The following is a 19217-nucleotide window of genomic DNA, read 5'->3' as shown; positions in this document are numbered from 1 at the left end:
ACACTATTTCCTTCTCTTTGAGTTTAGTTTTCTATTTCTAGTTCTTCAGAGTATAAAGTTATCTTATTAAAGTGAAATCTTTTTAATGTTAGCATTTACAGCTATAAATTTCCCTCTGAGCATTTCTTCACTACATCCCATAGGTTTTATACTGTATTTTCATTTTTATTCACTTCAAGATACTTTCTAATTTCCTTTGTGATTTCTTCTTTGACCCATTAAGACTGTTAATTTCCACATACTTGTGAATTTTTCAGGTTTTCTCTTATGGATTTATAGCTTCATTCTATTATGATCAAAAAAGATGCTTTGAATGATTTCCGTCTTTTAAAATTTATTTAGACTTTTTTGGTGGCCTAACATAGGTTCATCTGGAATATTTCATGTGTTCTTGAGAAGAATATGTACTCTCTGTTCTGGGTTGAAGTGTTCTATAAATGTCTGTTCTAATTGGTTTATAGTGTTGTCTAGTCCACTTTTTCCTTATTCATCTTCTAGCTTGATGTTTTAGCCATTATTCAAAGTGGTCTATTAATATCTCCAACTATGATTATGGAACTGCTTATTTCTACCTTCCATTTCCTTAATGATTACATTATATATCTTATATATTTGTTTTTAGTTGAATGTAAGTTTATCATTATATATTCTTGATGTATTGGCCCTTTTATCAGTAAATCATTTTTTTCTTTTTGACTTATTAGTTTGGTGGATATTAGTATAGTTACCCCAGTTCCATTTGGGTGACTGTTTGCATAGAACAGTCTTTCATCCTTTTGCTTTTAATCTATTTGTATCTTCATATCTAAAGTGAGTCTCTTAAAAAAGGGCATATATTGATATCATGTTGGTTTTTGTTTGACAAATTCTGCCTTTTGGTTAGAGCATTTGACCATTTACATTTAATGTAATTAATAACTGATGAAGAAGAAACTATGATATTTTCCTACTTGTTTTCTGTGTGATACCTTTATTGTCTTTCATTTACTCCATTACTTCCTTTTCCTTTATCTAGTTGATTTTTTGTATTGTACAGCTTTGATTCCCTTCTCATTTCCTTTTGTATGTCTATATTTAAGTTATAACCATACTTTGTTATCTGCAAGGGATTGGTCCGAGAACCCCTTACAGACACCATCGTCTTCAGATGCTCAAGCTTCATACATAAAATACATTGTTTGCATATAACTTACACACATCCTACCGTATACTTTAAATAATCTCTAGATATAATACCTAATACAGTGTAAATAGTCATTGCACTCTATTGTTTAGTAAACAATAACAACAAAGTATAGTCTGTATATGTTCAGTACAGATGCATTTTTTCAAATATTTTCAGTCCATTGTTGATTGAATAGACAACTGTAGAATCCACAGATATACAGGACAGATTATATTTCATATTTCATTTGTGGTTACTAAGTTTGTTTTTCAATGTTTCTGTTGGTGGGCAGAATCTTTTATTATTGCTCTATTATTGATTTGCATATATATATACATACATACATATATATATAGTATATGTATATATAGATATACATATGTGCAATTAATTTTTCTCTGTAGTTACTATGAAGATTGTTTATAATTTTTTCTCTTTATTAATGATCTCATTTTGTTATTTCATTATTTTTTCTGATTTACTTTAGATCTTTGTTCATGTTTTCCTTTATTTTTTGAACATATTTAAGTCACTTGTGTTTAAGTGCCTTGAAAGTCCAGTGTCTGGGTTCTTTAGTAACTATTTCTGTTCATTTATTTTTTTCCTCTCAATGGACTGTTCTTTCCTACAACACTGTATGTTTTTGATTATTGTATGTTTGTATGTATGTATGTATTATGTATTTTTATGTATTTATGTTTTTTTTTTTTTTTTTTTTGCGGTACCGGGGATGGAACCCAGGGACATTCTACCTCCGAGCTACACCCCCAGCCCTATTTTTATTCTTTATTCTTTGAAACAGGGTGTCACTTAGTTGTGAAGGGCCTCACTAAGTAGCTGAGGCTGTCAGTGAACTGTGATCCTCCAGTGTCTGCCTCCCAAATGCTGGGATTACAAGCATGAGCCACCACCCCCGGCCTTTGATTATTTTTTTACACTGGACACTGGAATATTATAATGTGATAACTGGAAAGTCCATTCACTTTGTCAGGGTTTGTAGTCAGGAAGAGGACTGCTAACAGCCATATTTATCTCTTTGCCTAGTGACTTTTCCCAATTTTTTTCAGAGACTATAGCTTTTTTTGTGTAACCACTGAAGTCTGTTTGTTCATTTGTGTTCGTCTGTTGTTCTAACAGAGACTTCTTTGAACAACTGAAACTAGAAGGAAATACCATCTGTCTCAGTCTGTATAGACTGGCCCTCCTTCAACACGTAGCTAGCCTTGCACTGAGCCTAGGGAACAGCCTGAGGTGAAAACTTAAGGTCTTAGGTCTTCTCTAGGTATGCGCCTTGGGCTGGACCTGCCCTTGGATTCTAAATTCCCCAAGATGTATCGATGCTTTTGAATGCACTGATTTCCCAACAAAAAGTTTCTCCCTGATATTTCCTGTGTGGCCTTAGGCAGTTGATTTTATGTCTCAACCTCAATCTTTTGTCCCAGTTATCTGTGGGTTGTTTGTCAAACTTAAAATGTTTTTGAGCCATGCCCACTGCTGTTTTATCCTAGGTAAGTTCCAAATTAGATGAAACAGAGACCAGGGTCATGTGTCAGTCCTTGAGGTACACCCCAGACAGGTTGGAACAGAACTACATAATAATTTGTGATTAAAATCTCCCTGCTCCCTCTAGAACCAGGACTATAATCCCTCAGTGGGATCCCAAGTCAACCTCTTTAAGACTACTGCCACGCCAAGCAAGTGTTGGAGCAAGGGCAAGTAAAAATAATAAAAAGTCAAGATCCTGGGTTCTATCTCCAGTACTGCAAAAAAAAAGGCCACAAAGCTTTTCTAATATTTTTAAGTCACTTTTTTTTTCAGATTTAGTGTTCACTTGGTTGCTCTAAAACGTTTTCCGGATTTCTGGCAAAGTCAGTTCTGACACATTCTGACTGTTTTTCAGTGTTTTTGTTGGGAGTCAGAATTTTTGAGATACTTGCTCTTCCATTTTGCTCACTCATAAGGGTGTGATGTTTCTTCATAATGTTATCAGATACTGATGATGATAAATGCATAGGTCCATTAATTCATAAGGGATTACAAAATGTTTATATTCAAATTCTATCATTTCTTTTTTATTAGCTAAAGAAGTTCTATAAAGAAAACCGTCCTTTTATCTATTGTATGATTACCTAGATGGGTAGTTAATTTGATAAAGACAAGATAGATGCTTGACATTTCTCAATGGATCCCCAGCATCCTCCAAAGTTGACCAGTTGGTAATTTGGTTTTGTTTTTTCAATATTATAAATTCATGGATTTAAACAATTCAATGTGTGTTATCTATTGCAATTACTAGCCTTATTGCTTTTCACATTATCCCATCTTTGGTGAGTAGGGAACTTCATTTTTGCTTATGAGTGTTTTTGATGTGACTCCAGTCACCATGCCTGGAAATCTTGAACATTCTTAACCCAGAAACGAAGGCAGTTATTTTCCCACAGAGGTCTGGTAGAGAATAGAGTTTGGGCATTCTGGGTGCTCTTCTACACAGGCCTAGTTATTATCTCTAAGCCTTTGCAATGGATAGAACTAGAAAAGGTGCTAGTTTGAGCTATTTGTTATTAGCTAACTGTTAGTTAAGACAAAGTATATCATGATTTTCCATTTATATTTTGAATTCAAATTCACAACTAAATAATTATAACTTAATAGATAAAAATAGAAAACTCTTTTTGTTGCAATAATCCTGTCTCTGAAATACACTACAGATGATAGAATTAGAGCATCACACATTAACTTACTTATGTTAACCCAACATATTTAAAATAGTGTCAGAGTAATCTTTTTAAGGTCTGTTTTACAGTTATTTGTCTTGCTAAGGTATACCCCAGTGAAGATGCACAGTCACACCAGGCTCATTGGCACACACGTGTCTTCCTTGTACTTTGGAGGTTGAGACAGGAAGATTGCAGGTTCAAGGCCAGCCTCAGGAACTTAGCAATGCCTTCAGCAAATTAGCATGTCCCTGTTTCAACATAAAAATGTGCTTGGTGATGTAGCCTATAGGTAGACTGCCCCTTAGTTCAATCCTCAGACAGACAGACAGACAGACAGAGAGAGAAGCAGTCAAATCATAATAGTTTAGAGTCACTTGTAATGTTTCTTTCTGTATGGTTCTACCACCAACTGGATAGACAGTTAGGTTCACTCCTGTATTTTAATTCTTAGGGAATGTTTTATTGGAATAAACATTTAATTTTGTTTTGTAATTTGATTATATATATAGATCCGAAGTTAAATATACAAAGAATATATATATATATATATATATATATATATATAAAATATGATTGTAGCAAGTAAAAATGTTACAAATTCAAGTCCCTGTGTTGCATCTCCAGTATCACAAAAAAGTCACAAAACTTTGTACTCTTTTTTAAATCACCTTTTTCTAGATTTAGTGTTCACTTGGTCGCTCTAAACCTTTGTTTTTCAGATTTCTGGCAAAAGTCAGTTCTGACACTGAATGCTTGTTTTTCACTGTTTCTGTTGGGGGTCAGAATCTTTGACGTACCTGCTCTGCATGTAGATTTATATGCATTAAATATATGCATTTGTTTAATGGTTTTTTAATGGTTTTTCTTTCCAATATTTGTTTTTATAAATAATTTCTGTATATATCAGAAAGAGTCATGCCACTCCTTTCTTAGATAAATGTGTTTCACTACCTTTCAAGAGCACTTTGAAAATACATAATTTGTTGAAAATTTGTTATATACAATGTGACTTAAGGATTCTACCTACATGTTGGCCACAGATGGAAAAGTTCTAAGATGTTATTGAAGTATTTTTCATAATAGGGAAGATTGAAGGCTACACATTAATTAGCAGAGGATGTATGCATAAAATATAGTATATATACTACAATAGTATTTTGCATCTTTAGTGAGTGAATTAAATCTATATTTTTATCTAGGGCTGTAGCTTAGCGTTAGAGCACTTGCCTAGCATGTGCAAGGCCAACACTGTAAAAATGAACAGATCTATATTTGTCAACCGGGTTACTAACATGTTATGTTTCATGATAGATTTGGCTTTGTCTATTTCTCTAAGTTCAAATTTATTCATGTAGTGAATATGTAGTTAACATACATATATGGTTTGTTTGTGCTAGTCTTTTTGAAGTCTACAAAGTTAAATATCTTATCCTTTGTATCTAGTAACTTAGATAATTAGATAAGACATACATTTTTTAAAGTTAACAATTAACAAGATTAGTACAATCATGATCACAAGACATTAAAGGATCACAGGGTAACCTCTGACTTACACAATAATCTAAAAAGTTCTATAATATACTTGCCACCAAACATAGACCTAATCACTAACTGGAATACCCTGTTCTTTTCTAACTTTGTAGATGGGGGTCAGGGAAAGATGGGGTCAGGGAAAGCAAGGGGGTAAAGGCAAAAGGAAATAGCTGCTTTCTCTCCCCTTGCCTCCACACACCACTCCCTAGCATTCTTATCCTCATAAGGAAATGTTTGAAGTAGGTTTTATGGAGAAAAAATATATATATATATGCCTGTATACATATATATACACACACACTCATTTATATATAAATAAATATATAAAATATGTCCTTTCTTCATAGTCTTCTACTTAAAATTTTCCTCATTAAAATAAATTCAATGTCACTAAAAATAAGGGTTAAAGTGAATAATTAAAGTAATACAGTGGCATTTATAATTATAAAAATATATAATTTTGCTACATAACCTGTATTTTAGCTATGATCAAGTTTAGGAATATAACATATTTCATATGACAATTTCTATACATGAGCTAAAAATAAAAGAATTCTAGTTTATGACTTTTCCATTTCATATTTAGAAAAACCTCACTGAGCTCTGGATATATTTTGTCTCTTTCCTACATTTCTTTGAAATGCTGCTATCTATAACCAGAAATTGTCAATGTATCCTATATTGGTTTCTCAGCCACTTGTATTCATGAATTATGAATATATAACTGAGGTATATAATTATAATCCTAAAATACTGAAGCAAAAACAAAGGATGAGTTTTAGAGGCATTTTTCATATAAGCATTGATATCTTGGCACTCCTTAATAGTAAACTCAAAATATATAAAAAGAAAATTTTGACTTATTTTTGGCAGGGTCAGTCATTCTTTTTTCTATAAGGTAGATAGAAATGCTTAACCCTTTAATAAGCTGTAGTAGCCTCTAACTTTAATTTGTACTGCTGTGGGTTGAAACCCATGGCCTTGCATGTACTAGGCAAGTGCTACAACATTGAGCCATATCTTCATCCCCAGCATATAACTTTTTCATTTTATATTCTGGAACAAATCATCTGGGAATGTGCAATAGGTTTGGATCATTGCAATAGCTACTTATTGCTATTCTACCTGTGGACTTTTATTAGCTTGAATAGGGAAGATTTATTTTTAGAAAATAAAAAATCAAATAATTTTCCATTCCTTTTTTTGGTGGTACTGGGGATGGAACCCAGGGACTTTTCTACCTCTGAGCTATATTCCCAGACCTATTTTTTATACTTTATTTGGAAAAAGGGTCTCACTAAGTTGCTGAGAGCCTAAATAGCTGAGGCTGGCTTTGAACTTGTGTGATCCTCCTATCTCAGTCTCCCAAGCACTGGGATTACAAGCGTGTACCACAACACCTGGCTTTCCCATTCCTTTTTAGCCCTATTAATTCTGAGTTTTTTAGACTTAATTCATTTGTCTTTTTTTTCCTTTTCATGCATGATTGATTTCTCTTTGTATCAAGAATTATAAAAAAGTTCCTTGTGTTTATCAATTTAATTTTAGTTTTAAAAAACCTCTTTCGTAATTTTGCATCATTTTAGATTCCTGATAAATAAGAAATATGTGTCCAATTTCTTTTTATTTATGTATTTGTTTTTTATTGGTGCACTGTATTCATACATCATAATGGGATAAAAAATACTTTTGTAGACATTCATGCACACATTGCCCAGTTAGCCCCTACCCTATCCCCACCCCGTTCCCTCCCCATCCCTTCTTCCCATGCTTGGCTTAGTGGTTGACATCTAGTATTATAGCAATTTATCCAAAATTAACAATGATAATCTCACATAACTGATGTGTCTAGTACCAAGCTTTTGATGACTTAGAGATAACATTTCTTTTATTTTTTTGGTGGTACTGGGGTTCCTGGAAGCCCTACCACCTCCGGGCTACACTCCCATACCTATTTTTACATTTTTACTTGGAAACAGGGTCTCCTAAGCCAGCGCGCGTGGCTGGCTTCGAACCTGCGCGATCCTCCTGTCTCTGCCTCCCAAGCGCGGGGATTACAAGCGTGCGCCACCACGCCCGGCTAGAGATAACATTTCAATATTTCTTTTTGCTTTCTTTCTTACCAGATAATTTTTTTCTTTTTTTAGGTGAAACTATCATACGTTTATTTATTTATTTTTCAGAAAAAATCTATCCTAATATCGAATATGGACTCTAGATACCCAAAACGATCTCAAAAACGAACAAAGCTAGAAGATGTATATTTTCTGATTTCAAACCATATAAAGCTACAATAATTGAAACAGTATAGTACTGGTATAAAAGCAGATATATAAACCATTGAAGTTAAATAAAAGCCTAGAGATAAACTCTTCCATATATTGTCAAGTTATTTTTGACAAGGTTTCCACGAATATTTGGTGGAGGAAATAATAATCTTTTCACTAAATATTGTTGAAAAATAATAATTACATGAAAAAAATAAAATTGGACCCTTACCTAACACCATATACAAATATTAACTCAAAATAGATAAAATACCTAAATATAAATCTTAAAGACTATAAACTTTTAGAAGAAAATCTGGGTCATAAAACCTTAGAACACTGAAATTGGCAGTGATTTCTTGGATATGATTTCAATGGCACAGGCAAAAAAAGGGTAAACAAACTCCCTAAAAAATTAAAAAAATGTATATCCAAAGACAATGTAAACCTAGTTAAAAGTTACTGATAGAATGGGATAAAATATTTCCAAATGCTATATCTGAATATTAGTATTCCTACTAGAAATCCTAAAAATTAGCAACAATAAAAGCAATACAATTTAGAGATAGGTAAAAGACTAACATAAATAATGAATCTCCACATATAACCAATCTTAGTTGTCTGTTGGATAGAAAATCTTGTTTCTCTGGTTCTGGTGTATGTTACCTATTTTTTCTTTGTAGTTAATCTCTTTGAGTATTTTTTCTAGCGCTGGTTTTGAAGACATATATTCCTTCAGTTTCTGTTTGTCATGGAAGTTTCTTATTTCCCCATCTAATTTGATAGAAAGTTTTGCTAGGTAGGAAATTTTTGACTGGAAGTTGTTTTCTTTCAGAGTTTGGAATATGTTACTCCAAGCCCTTCTGGCTCTCATGACTTGGTTTGGGAAGTCTGGAGTGATTCTAATTGGCTTGCCTCTGAATATCACTTGGCCCTTTGCTTTTGTTGCCTTTAAGATTCTCTGCTTGGCTTCCACATTGGTCATTTTGACAATTATGTGGCATGGGGATGCTCTTCTTTAATCTTGTCTAAAGGGAGTTCTGTAAGTTTCCTGGACCTGTGTATCGACCTCTTGCTCTATGTTTGGAAAAATTTCTGCTATTACTTCCTTGAAGAGATTGTTGATCCCTTTGGTTTCACCTTCTTTTCCCTCCTCTATTCCAATTATTCTTAGGTTAGCTCTCTTAAAATGGGCCCATATTTCTTCAATGTCAGATTCCTGATGTAGGAATTTTTTTCAAAATTAGAAACTATGCTTTCATTTTTTGAATGATCATCTTCTAAGAGCGAGATTCTATTATCCATGTGGTCTAATCGGTTGTTTGTACTTTGAATTGAGGCCTTTACTTTATTAATTGCATCCTTTATATCTTTTTGGCTCTCTCTGAATACTTTTAGAAAGACCGCTATTATTTCTACAGTTATTTTCTTGATCTTCTATAAAATCTTGAATTTCTGTTTTATCAGGTTCTGATGTTGTGGGGTTGTGGGCATTCATTGCTCCATTGTTATTCCTCTTTCCCATAATTTCGGAAGTTTGTGCCTTCTCTGGGTTCTTCCCTTGGGTCACTACGACTTCACTTAAGGTGCTCTAGATCTCGAGTCTGTAGTATCTTGGTCCCCACTACTCCTTTACTGGGTTGTATCGCAGAGTCTCAGACCCTGGGAGTCAATTGAGGCTGCTTTAGACCATGGGGGGTGCCAGGATTGGCGTTCTCCTATGGTGTGATACCTCTGCCACCGCCTCTCCCCCACTGGGTCAAGTCCCTGGGAGTGCAATACTGGGATTTCTCCTCTAGGGGCCACAATTTGAATCACTGTTGTTGAGTGCGCTGATGGAGCTGTAGTGTACTCCGTGAATTTGCTGCTGCCACCGCCGGTGGCCATATGGCACTGCTGCCACGCCCTCGGCCATGAGACTGGCATATTTCTTCTCTGGTTTTGAGCTCCACTCTGAGTCCCTGCAGGGTATGCTGAGCCCAGCCTCTGGGAGCTTTAGATGCTCCCTGCACTGAATAATCTGCCAAATTCCTCCTGGCTGATCCGCAGCGGCTCACCTCGGCTCGCTGTCCACCGCTTCTCTCTGGAGCCTGGTGGGCTGTTGAGTGCTTTTGTCTGGAGCCATACAGTGAACTCGCCGCTGCCACCGGCAGTAAGGCGCTGCTGCTGCGTTCTCGGGCATGAGGCCAGCGTATCTCCTCTGTGGCGCTGAGCTCCGTTCTGAGTCCCCCTCCTCTCTGGGGTCTGGTGCTGCAAGGAAAGATGGCGCCCGCCGCTTCGTGCCGCGGCTCCAGCTGCAGCACTGCGGTCTGGTTTCTTTCTGGTGTCTTGTTTTTCCAGCCCTCTTTTTCTCTGTCCCTTGTAATTACGTTTTTTGTTTCTCTGCTGATGGTGTTTTCTGGCTATGAAAGGCGCTGATTTTGTGGTAATAGAGATTGGTTGTTAGCGGGGCTCATAAGCCCCGCTTTTCTCCGTCGCCATCTTCCCGGAAGTCTCCTCCAATTTCTTCATCTTCCTTTACAACTCAATGTAATATTTTACTTTGTATCAAATTTTCGATAAGTCTCCAAGTAGGCTTAAGAAACCACGTAAGTAGTCTGGAAATATGGAATAAAATCTGAAAAGCAAGGAGTGGGGGCGTATGTCTGTAATTCCAGTACTTGTGAGACTGAGAGAGGAGGGTTTCAGGTTCAAGGACAGCCTTAGCAATTACTGAGACTCTCATCAAGCTAGCGAGTAAAATAGGACAGAGGTAGATCACCTCTCTCTCTCTCTCTCTCTCTCTCTCTCTCTCTCACACACACACACACATACACACACACACACACACACACACACACACACACACAGATATACACCCCACAATCAGAAAAGCAGAAGTCCTATATTCACTGTACTGAATTTTAAATGTTGAAACCACCTTCTACCTCAGCAAAGATTTTTGTTTGTTTTCTTTTTGGTGGTTCTGGGATTGAACCATTGAATTCAGGGATATTCTACTTCTAAGCTACAACCCTAACCCTACTTTTAATTTTTTTTTTTTGTTTTGAAACAGGGTCTCAATAGATTGCTGAGAGTCTCATTAAGTTACTAAGGCTGGTTTCAAACCTGTGATTCTCTTGTCTATGCCTCTCAAGTACTGGAATTATAGGCATGCTCCACCAAGCCTGGCTCAGCAAAGGTTCTTAATACTGGAACTTAAGAATCAACACCAGGGCACAGTCAGCTGTAAATTCGAAAGAGAGTTACTGTCAGGTTTCCTTGGCTACAGTTGACAATATCAAAGTATTGTTTCCAAATCCATTTTTTCTGATGTTACCATGTGTCTTCAGGTCCTCAGATGTACTAATTCTTTTAATATACTATTTGTACAAATTCCATAGAATAGTGTCTGACACATAATCAGTGCTCAGTAATTATATGTTGGCTTTATGTAATAATGTGTAAATGATAGATTATATTCTTCCTTAGAAACTAAACATGTTAGATAAATTTACTTATTAATAAACAACAATCAATAATTGAGGAGGAAGCTGGGAATTATGGTATATACCTATAATCCCAGCTACATAGGTAGCTGAGGAAGGAGAATTACAAGTTCAAGGCTAGCCTGGACAGCGCATGGGGATCCTGTCTCAAAATAAAAAAATGAAAATAGCTGTGGGTATACCTCAGTGGTAGAAGGACCCTGGGTTTAATTCCCAGTACTACCCCCCAAAATAATTAAGAAGATCTTTCATCTCAATTTAGTTCCTTCTTTGTTTCCCTATCTTATATCTGAAGGAGTATGGTACATAATAAATAGTCTTTTTGAAGGAGAAATATATCCAAGAGATTGATTTTTTTCAGGCTACTTTTAGTGGAGATTAACAAAATTTTGTGTATTAATGTCAAATTCTACCAATAATGAGTCATCTGTAAAGGGTACCATTTTCACCAAAGTTTGTGTGTGTGGTGTTGAACTTAGGCATGCTTAACCTCTGAGCTCCCCAAGCACTTTCTACTTTTTATTTTGAAACAGGGTCTCACTAGGTTGCTGAGAGTCTTCCTATATTCTTGAGGCTGTCGTCACACCTGTGTTCCTCTTATCTTACTTCCCAGGTACTGGGACTACAGGTGTGTACCACCATGTCCAGATCAATTTAGTTTTAATTGAATTTTCACTAAATATAAAAGAATTATGTGTATATTTTAGGACATTTGGAAATTATTGAAAAGTATAAAGATAATTAAAAAGCTCTATAACTTCAACAACAGACAAAATTATCACCTTTTAATCATGTTTACTATTTTGAAATAGTTTGTTTTAAAAGTAAATTTAGATCTTTCCTTATTTTCTTTTTGTATACAGTACTGGGGGTTGAATCCAAGGGCGTTCTACCTCTGAGCTACACCCTAAGCCCTATTTTATTCATTTACTTTGAAACATGGTCTCAATAAGTTGCAGAGGGCCTCACTAAGCTTCAGAGAGTGGCCTCAAACCTTCAATCCTCCTGTCTCTGCCTCCCAAGTACTGGGATTACAAGTATGTGCCACCATGTCCAGCTCTTTTCTGATTTTAATAAGAGTTATCATTTGAATATTCACTTTGCATTTTGAAAATAATGCTTAATGTTTCTTAACTAGTCCACACTAATTTACTTTTTAAGTAAAGCCTCCATTAAGCCAGTTTATAAGTTAAGTCAACCATGTTTGTTTCATTGTGTTACAGGTCCAGAAAATACAAGTGCTAATAGCACAGGGAAGGCCAGAAAAACCATAACTGATAAGTGGGAAAGTCAGCTGTGGAAAGAGAAAAAGTTTGATTTAATAGACCACCTGCATTACAGCCGTGTTTATCCTGAAAGTATTCCACGGAAATTTAGTTTAGAACACAGGAAGTTTCTTACTCAGCAGTATAACTCTCAACCTGCAAAATACATACCACCAGAAGGAAGGCCTCCAAAGCTTGATGAATTTAAGAGTGCTCGAAGCCTTGGACATTTTGAAGTAACCATCCTAGGTAAGTTAACTGTTTTTCTCCTTTCTTTATCTTTTACTTTCTCTTTTTTATTTTCCTTTTTTGTGTGTGGTACTGGGGATTGAGCCCAGGGCCATTCTACCTTTGAGCTACCCCTCAGCCCTTTTTAATTTTTATCTTGAAGCAGGGTCTTGCTAAATTATCAAAGCTGACCTTGAACCTGTGATTCTCCTGTCTCAGCCTTCCAAGTACTGGAATTACAGGTGTGTGCTAGCACGTCCAACTCTATTCTCTCGTTATTTGTATGTGTGGTACTGGAAATTGAACCCAGGGACATTCTACCTCTAACCTACATCCCCAACTCTATGTTTTATTTTTTATTTTGCAACAGGGCCTCACTAAATTGTGGAGGGCCTCACTAAGTTGCTGGGGCTATCTGTGAACCTGAAGTCCTCCTGTCTCAGCCTCTCAAGTACTGGGATTACAAGCATGTGCCATGACACCCAACCTTTGTTCTCTTTTAATATTATTGATTTAAAATATTTAAGTATTGTTATGTTACTATTTTGCTTAAAGAATTATGCCCCTCCTTCCACACACATATGTAAAGCCCAAATGCAGCTTCTATTTGGCTCGAATTAAAGGAATGGAGAACTCATTCTGGAATGAATAAAGAGTTAATTGTAGGCTTTTCAACATTGACACGTCTTTGGAAAGTATTTGAGAAGAAAATAATAGAACTAAAGGAGTTTTTCCTTACCCTGGACTATCTGACTACTGAACTTCCAAAAATGTTTACTTCTTTCTTAGTGCTTCCAAACCATTGAATTGTAAAGTATAAGTTTAAAAGAAAAATAGATAGTAATAAAGGTAAAATCCTATGCAAAGAAGTCTGTTTACTCCCTGAAGAAAAAAATTATCAAGTAACTCAGGTTTAAGAGAAAGAAGTTATTGAAAAGACTAACCTTGTCTGATAAGGGAAAATAAGCTGGTTTTCCCAATGTCTTTAAAACTGACAGATAGCTATAGACTTTACAGAAACTTAAAGATATAATGCACCAATAAAAATTAAAAAAAAAATATAAAACATTCTTAGCCAGGTGTGGTGGTGCACACTTGTAATCCCAGTACTTGGGAAGCTGAGACAAGAGGATCACAGGCTCGTAGCCTGTGATCAGCAATTTAGTGAGACCCTTAGCAACCTAATAAGACCATGATTAAAAATAAAAAGTAAAAAAAGGACTGGGGGTGTAGCTCAATGATAGAAATCCCCTGTGTTCAACCCCAGTACCAAAATAAGAAACATTCTGAAACTTAAAATTATTTTTGTTTGTTTCTAATAAATGAAAATGATATACAGAAAGTAATTCTAAAATAAAACCTTAGCCAAACTGATTCTCAGAGTCAAGGAAAGTGTGTGTGTGTGTGTGTGTGTGTGTGTGTTTCATAGAAAAAATCTTAGCACTAGATCCTGCCACTCTAAAATGAAACAATGAGGAAAAGTCATGAGCATTTTTTTGCACTGGGAATTAAACCCAAAGACATTATACCTCCGAGATATACCCCTGGCCCTTTTATTGATTTTTTTGTTTTGAAATGGAGTCTTGCTAGGCTGCTGAGCACATCAGTTAATTTCTGAGGCTGTCCTCCATCTATTCTCCTGTCTCTCTCTCCCAAGTACCGGGATTACAGTTATGTGCTACCACTCCTAACTGAGCATGTTAACGTAATACCTTGGAAAAAATCATGTTCATGGATTTTTGCATCTATATAGCCAAAATCAATTACCTTGACATTTCTCGAGATTATTTTTACTCTTACTTTCCTCATCCCTTCCTCATACATAAATATATATATATGCATATGGGTTAGTATATAGATAATCTATGAAATATATCAATTTCCACTAAGCTTCAAATGCTTTTAACAAAACTATGTTGTTCCATCTAGTTTATCAACCTTAGTTTTATGTGCAGGAATTAAAAATTATAGAAAGATTTCCCATGCATCATAAAATGTAACCATGAAAATGATGAGTTCATCTAGAAACACAGAAATGTAATGTTTTTCTTTCTTTAACATGCTATTGATCCATTAAAACAGCTTGACTAAGATATCTCAGCTGTCTTACATCTAATTGTAAACGTTTGTAGCTTTGGCTGTGAGTCAGCTCAAAGCAGGATGCAAATGTGAAGAAGACAAATTTATTCTGGTTGCCCGCTGGAGTCTATGTTAGAAGTATGCTTTTTTAAATAAATTTTATATCCTACCTGTTTTCAAGGATGGTATTCAGAGTTAATAGACAGTGAAAATAAGTCACTTATGAATAAAACAAAACAACATTTTAAAGGAAGCAGAAAAATCGAGTGTTACTAGGCTCTTGCAAATAACGAAATTACTACCAATTGGCAGTAATTTTCCCTAAGCTTTCTGGCAGGAAGAGGGAAAGGGTTTTTTTTCCCCCTGATTACATTTTCAGAATTAGAGCTAAAAGGAGCTTGAATATATTCTAGTCTTAACGTTTGGCTAGGTAGAAGCCTGGCCATAATAAGAAATTAGTTTTTCTGAGTCTCTAAACATATCTTCTATTGCAGAGAAAACACTCAAATATAAGAATCATGTTGGGTTTTTTCTTCAAACAAAATTCAAAGTTGAATATACTGTATGAAATTATTGCATAAATATCACAGAATAACAAATGTGTTGATATCTTCAGCTATACTTTTCTTTTTCAAAAGTATGGAAATGTCCTTCAGATAGTTGATTCCTACATCAACTTCATAATAATATGACTAATATTCATTAGTCATCTCTTTTTCCTTGTGGTGCTGGAGATTGAACCCAGGAATTCTCCCTCTGATCTACAACCTCAGCCCTGTTTTTTGTTTTTTTTTTTTTAAATAGGGTCTCCGTAAATTGCTGTCAGCCTCACTAAGTTGATGAGGCTGTCCTCAAACCTGTAATCTTCCTGTTTCAGCCTTTCAAAGTACTGGGATTATACGTGTGCACCACTACATTCAGCCGATTAATCATATCTTCACATCATATAAAGGAGTTTATTTTTTGCTGGACATGGTGATGCATACCTATAATACCAGAACTTGGGAGGTTGAGACAGGAGGATCACAGGTTCAATGAGACCCTATTTCAAAATAAAAATAAAATAAAATAGGTCTGGGGATGTAGCTCAGAAGTAGAATTTCCCTGAGTTCAATATTCATTACTACAAAAAAAGGAGTTTATTTTTACTTATTATTATGTAATCTGTATATTCCACTCTCTAATGGTTAAACTTAATATAGGAATAAAATCTACACAAAAAAGATAAATGCTACCGGGCTTAATGATTCTCATAAATCTTGGTGGAGGGGTAACCTATCAAAATTTTCTGAGAGCGACCTACCCACACTACTTGGAATTCTGATACATGCTAGAAAAGGAGCCATCTAGCCTACCCTTCATAACGGAGATATTGCCACAGAAAGAGCCAGGGGAAAGAATACATCCTATCTACTATGTATGCAGGTAAAGAATAAAGATTGAGCTGGACATAGTGGCACATACTTGTAATCCCAGTACTTTTGAGGCTGAGACAGGTGGATCACAGTTTCTAGGACAGCCTCGGCAACTTAGTGAGACCCTCAACAACTTTCGTGAGAACCCATTTTAAATAAACATATAAATAAAATAGTGCTAGGGGTGTAGTTCAGTTAGAATGCCTCTGGATTCAGTCCATGATAACACACACACACACACACACACACACACACACACACACACACACTAAATGTTGAGAACTGCTGTTCTCTAATACATTAAGTTTAGACCTTCTCTTATTCAGGGCAAAATGAGAGCTGAATATCAGAAATAGAAGTGTTATTAGCACCACGCTCTAATTGGATGATGTGTGCATGTATGTCTCCACAGACTTTTATTAAGGTGTATGACTACAATGCACCAATAAAAAAATTTAAAAAAAGAAATGGAACTGTTAAGTTTGTCATATATTTGAGGAAAGTATGAACCAAGTTGTATTCCAAGATCAGACAAATGATCTATATATTTTAAGAATGGGCATGAGCAATGAACACAGAAGAGAGGATTGAATTTCTTTTAACACACTGATTGTTAAAAGAATCCTCAAACTGGAATATGACTTTAAAATTATCCCATACAAGGAAGCAAGTGTGCTCAGTAAAGGACAAAGGGCAAATGTTTGAGGCTTTGCAGGCCCTAGTTTCTGTTGCAGTGACTCAGCTCTACTGTTTCAGTGTGGAAACAGCCCTAGCTGATATGCAAATGAATATGTTCATAGTTGTGTTTCAATAAAAGCCTATGCACACTGAAATTTACATTTTATGTTTTCTCTTTTTCTCCTGTGGAACTTGGGATGGAACCTAGGGGCTTTCTACCTCCGGGCTATACTCCCAGACCTATTTTTATATTTAATTGAAAACAGGGTCTCACTAAGTTGTTGAGAGTCTCACTAAGTAGCTGAGGCTGGCTTTGAACCTGTGTGATCCTCCTGTCTCAGCCTCATGAGAGCTAGGATGACAAGTGTATGCTACCACGCCTGACTAAATTTTGCTTTCATCCATTACTAAATATTTTTCTTCTGATGTTTTAACTGTTGAGAAATGTAAAATCTATACTTAGCTCATGGTATGTACAGAACTAGGCTGGATTTTGCCCTCAGGTCATAATTTTATGACACTTTTTCTAAGGTTCTTTTTCATAACTAAGGCTGCCAGAACTAATCTAAACAAATATATCTAAATAAATATATTATCAAATATATTAGCATTAGCCCTGACTGGTATATTAGCCCTGACTGAATTATTATGGAAAACATTGAATAGAATTATTAGTATTCCTTCCCACAGTTCTGATGGCTCTCAACAATCAGTTGGGTACTATGGCACATCACAAACCTATCTCAGAAGCTCTGGTTCTTATCTAAAAATTCTTACGCTATGCACCTCTGTAGTCCCCATACTTGGGAGGCTGAGACAGGAGGATAGCAGATTCAAGGCCAGCCTCAGCAATATAGAGAAACTAAATGGAATTCATAGTTTTAAAGATGTGCTCTGTGTTTGTTTATCCTTGTTCCAGCCTGATGTTTGCCTTATGCATTACTCTGGTGTATACCTTTGGCTTCTGCTACTCTCTGCTCTACATAAAATGCCCTCCTCTCTTTTTACTCAAATGTCATCCATCCTTTAGTCCCTAGCTCAATTCCTTGTATTTGTCCACCAACTTGTGTGTGTGTGTGTCTGTGTGTGTGTGTCTGTGTGTGTTTGTATGTATGTGTGTTACTGACAATTGGCCCCAGGGGCTTTCTACCTGTGAGCTACACCCCAGCCCTATTTTACTTTTATTTTGAAACAAATCTCACTAAGTTTTTGAGGCTGGTCTTGAACCTGTGATTCTAAGCCTCCCAAGTATTGGAATTACAGGCATGCACCACCATGCCTGGCTCATAAGCCTTTTTTTTCTTTTTTCTTTTTGTCTCCACCCTAGTTAACATTGACCCATATAAAGAGGTAACAGTCAAAGGTCAGTATTCACTTTGATTGTTCGCCCTTAGCCCTTTTCTACTTCAATCGATCATTAGCCCCAGTAGTGAGTATGTGAACCTAGTCTTGTGTATTTGAGGACAGATGGGACTCAGGTACTACTATACCTGGCCTTACTGGAATCAGGTATCTATATGTCCAGATGGCAGCAAGAGAAACAATAGTCATCTGTGGATTTTCCTACCCCATAATAGCACCTGTCAAGGATGACCAAGGAAACACTCTGTGTATCTTCATATAGAAGGCTGTCCTCTGAATTAATCTTCTCCCAGTAAGGAAAATATTTGAAGTTGTTATTTCTAGCAGTGGTGATTGATTGCACGGAAGTGCCTGCTCTTTCAACCAATAGCACGTATTCATACATTGTTTGCAAAGCTGTTTGGTTTCCAGTTTGGAAACACAGGTTTTTCCAGGTCTGGAGTTATATGGCATGTTAACATCAAATCAGCAAACTTGACCTCATTAGCACTACATACTAACACATTTTTTTTTTTGGCTGGGAGGAGGGAGTACTATGGATTAAACCCAGGAGAATTCTACCTCTGAGCTACACTTTAGCCCCTTTATTTATTTATTTATTTATTTATTCACTCATTCATTTGTGCTACTGAGAATTGAACCTAGGGGTACTCTATCTCTGAACTACACCCCAGGCTTTTTTACTTCTTATTTTAAAACAGGATCTTGCTAAGTTGCTACGGGTCTTACTAAATTGCTGAGGCTGGCATCTAACCTGCCATCTTCCTGTCTCATCCTTCCAAATACAGTGATCACAGGTAACTTTTTAATAATGTGTTATTTTTGTCCCACAGGGCTGAACCATGAGATTGCAATCGATGTTGCATTCCTACCAATGTATTGTGCAGAAGATGTCCGAACATCTCAAATAGACACATTGTTGACCTGCATGAATTACAGCTGTGTATATCCAACAGAAGTTACTGGCAATGATAGACTGCCCAGCCCCAGAGCACTTGCAGGTGAGACAATCCCAGTATT

At 36.0% G+C, this 19217-nt stretch overlaps 1 protein-coding gene across 3 annotated transcripts in view; it reads left to right on the top strand.

Annotated features, from left to right (window-relative positions):
• Positions 1 to 19217, top strand: part of RADX (RPA1 related single stranded DNA binding protein, X-linked) — a gene marked incomplete at both ends in the record, with an annotated part of 75810 nt that overhangs the window by 46396 nt on the left and 10197 nt on the right. For all 3 annotated transcript variants that reach the window (XM_080719592.1, XM_080719591.1, XM_080719590.1), the window contains 2 exons: positions 12394 to 12684; positions 19031 to 19198. In XM_080719592.1, coding sequence (XP_080575718.1) covers positions 12394 to 12684; positions 19031 to 19198 — 459 coding nt within the window. The remainder of the gene's footprint in view (positions 1 to 12393; positions 12685 to 19030; positions 19199 to 19217) is intronic.

Source organism: Muscardinus avellanarius (genome assembly GCF_963383645.1).
Source record: "Muscardinus avellanarius genome assembly, chromosome: X".
In the NCBI taxonomy this organism is placed as follows: Eukaryota; Metazoa; Chordata; class Mammalia; order Rodentia; family Gliridae; genus Muscardinus; species Muscardinus avellanarius.
This window is presented reverse-complemented; position numbering and strand designations above follow the sequence as displayed.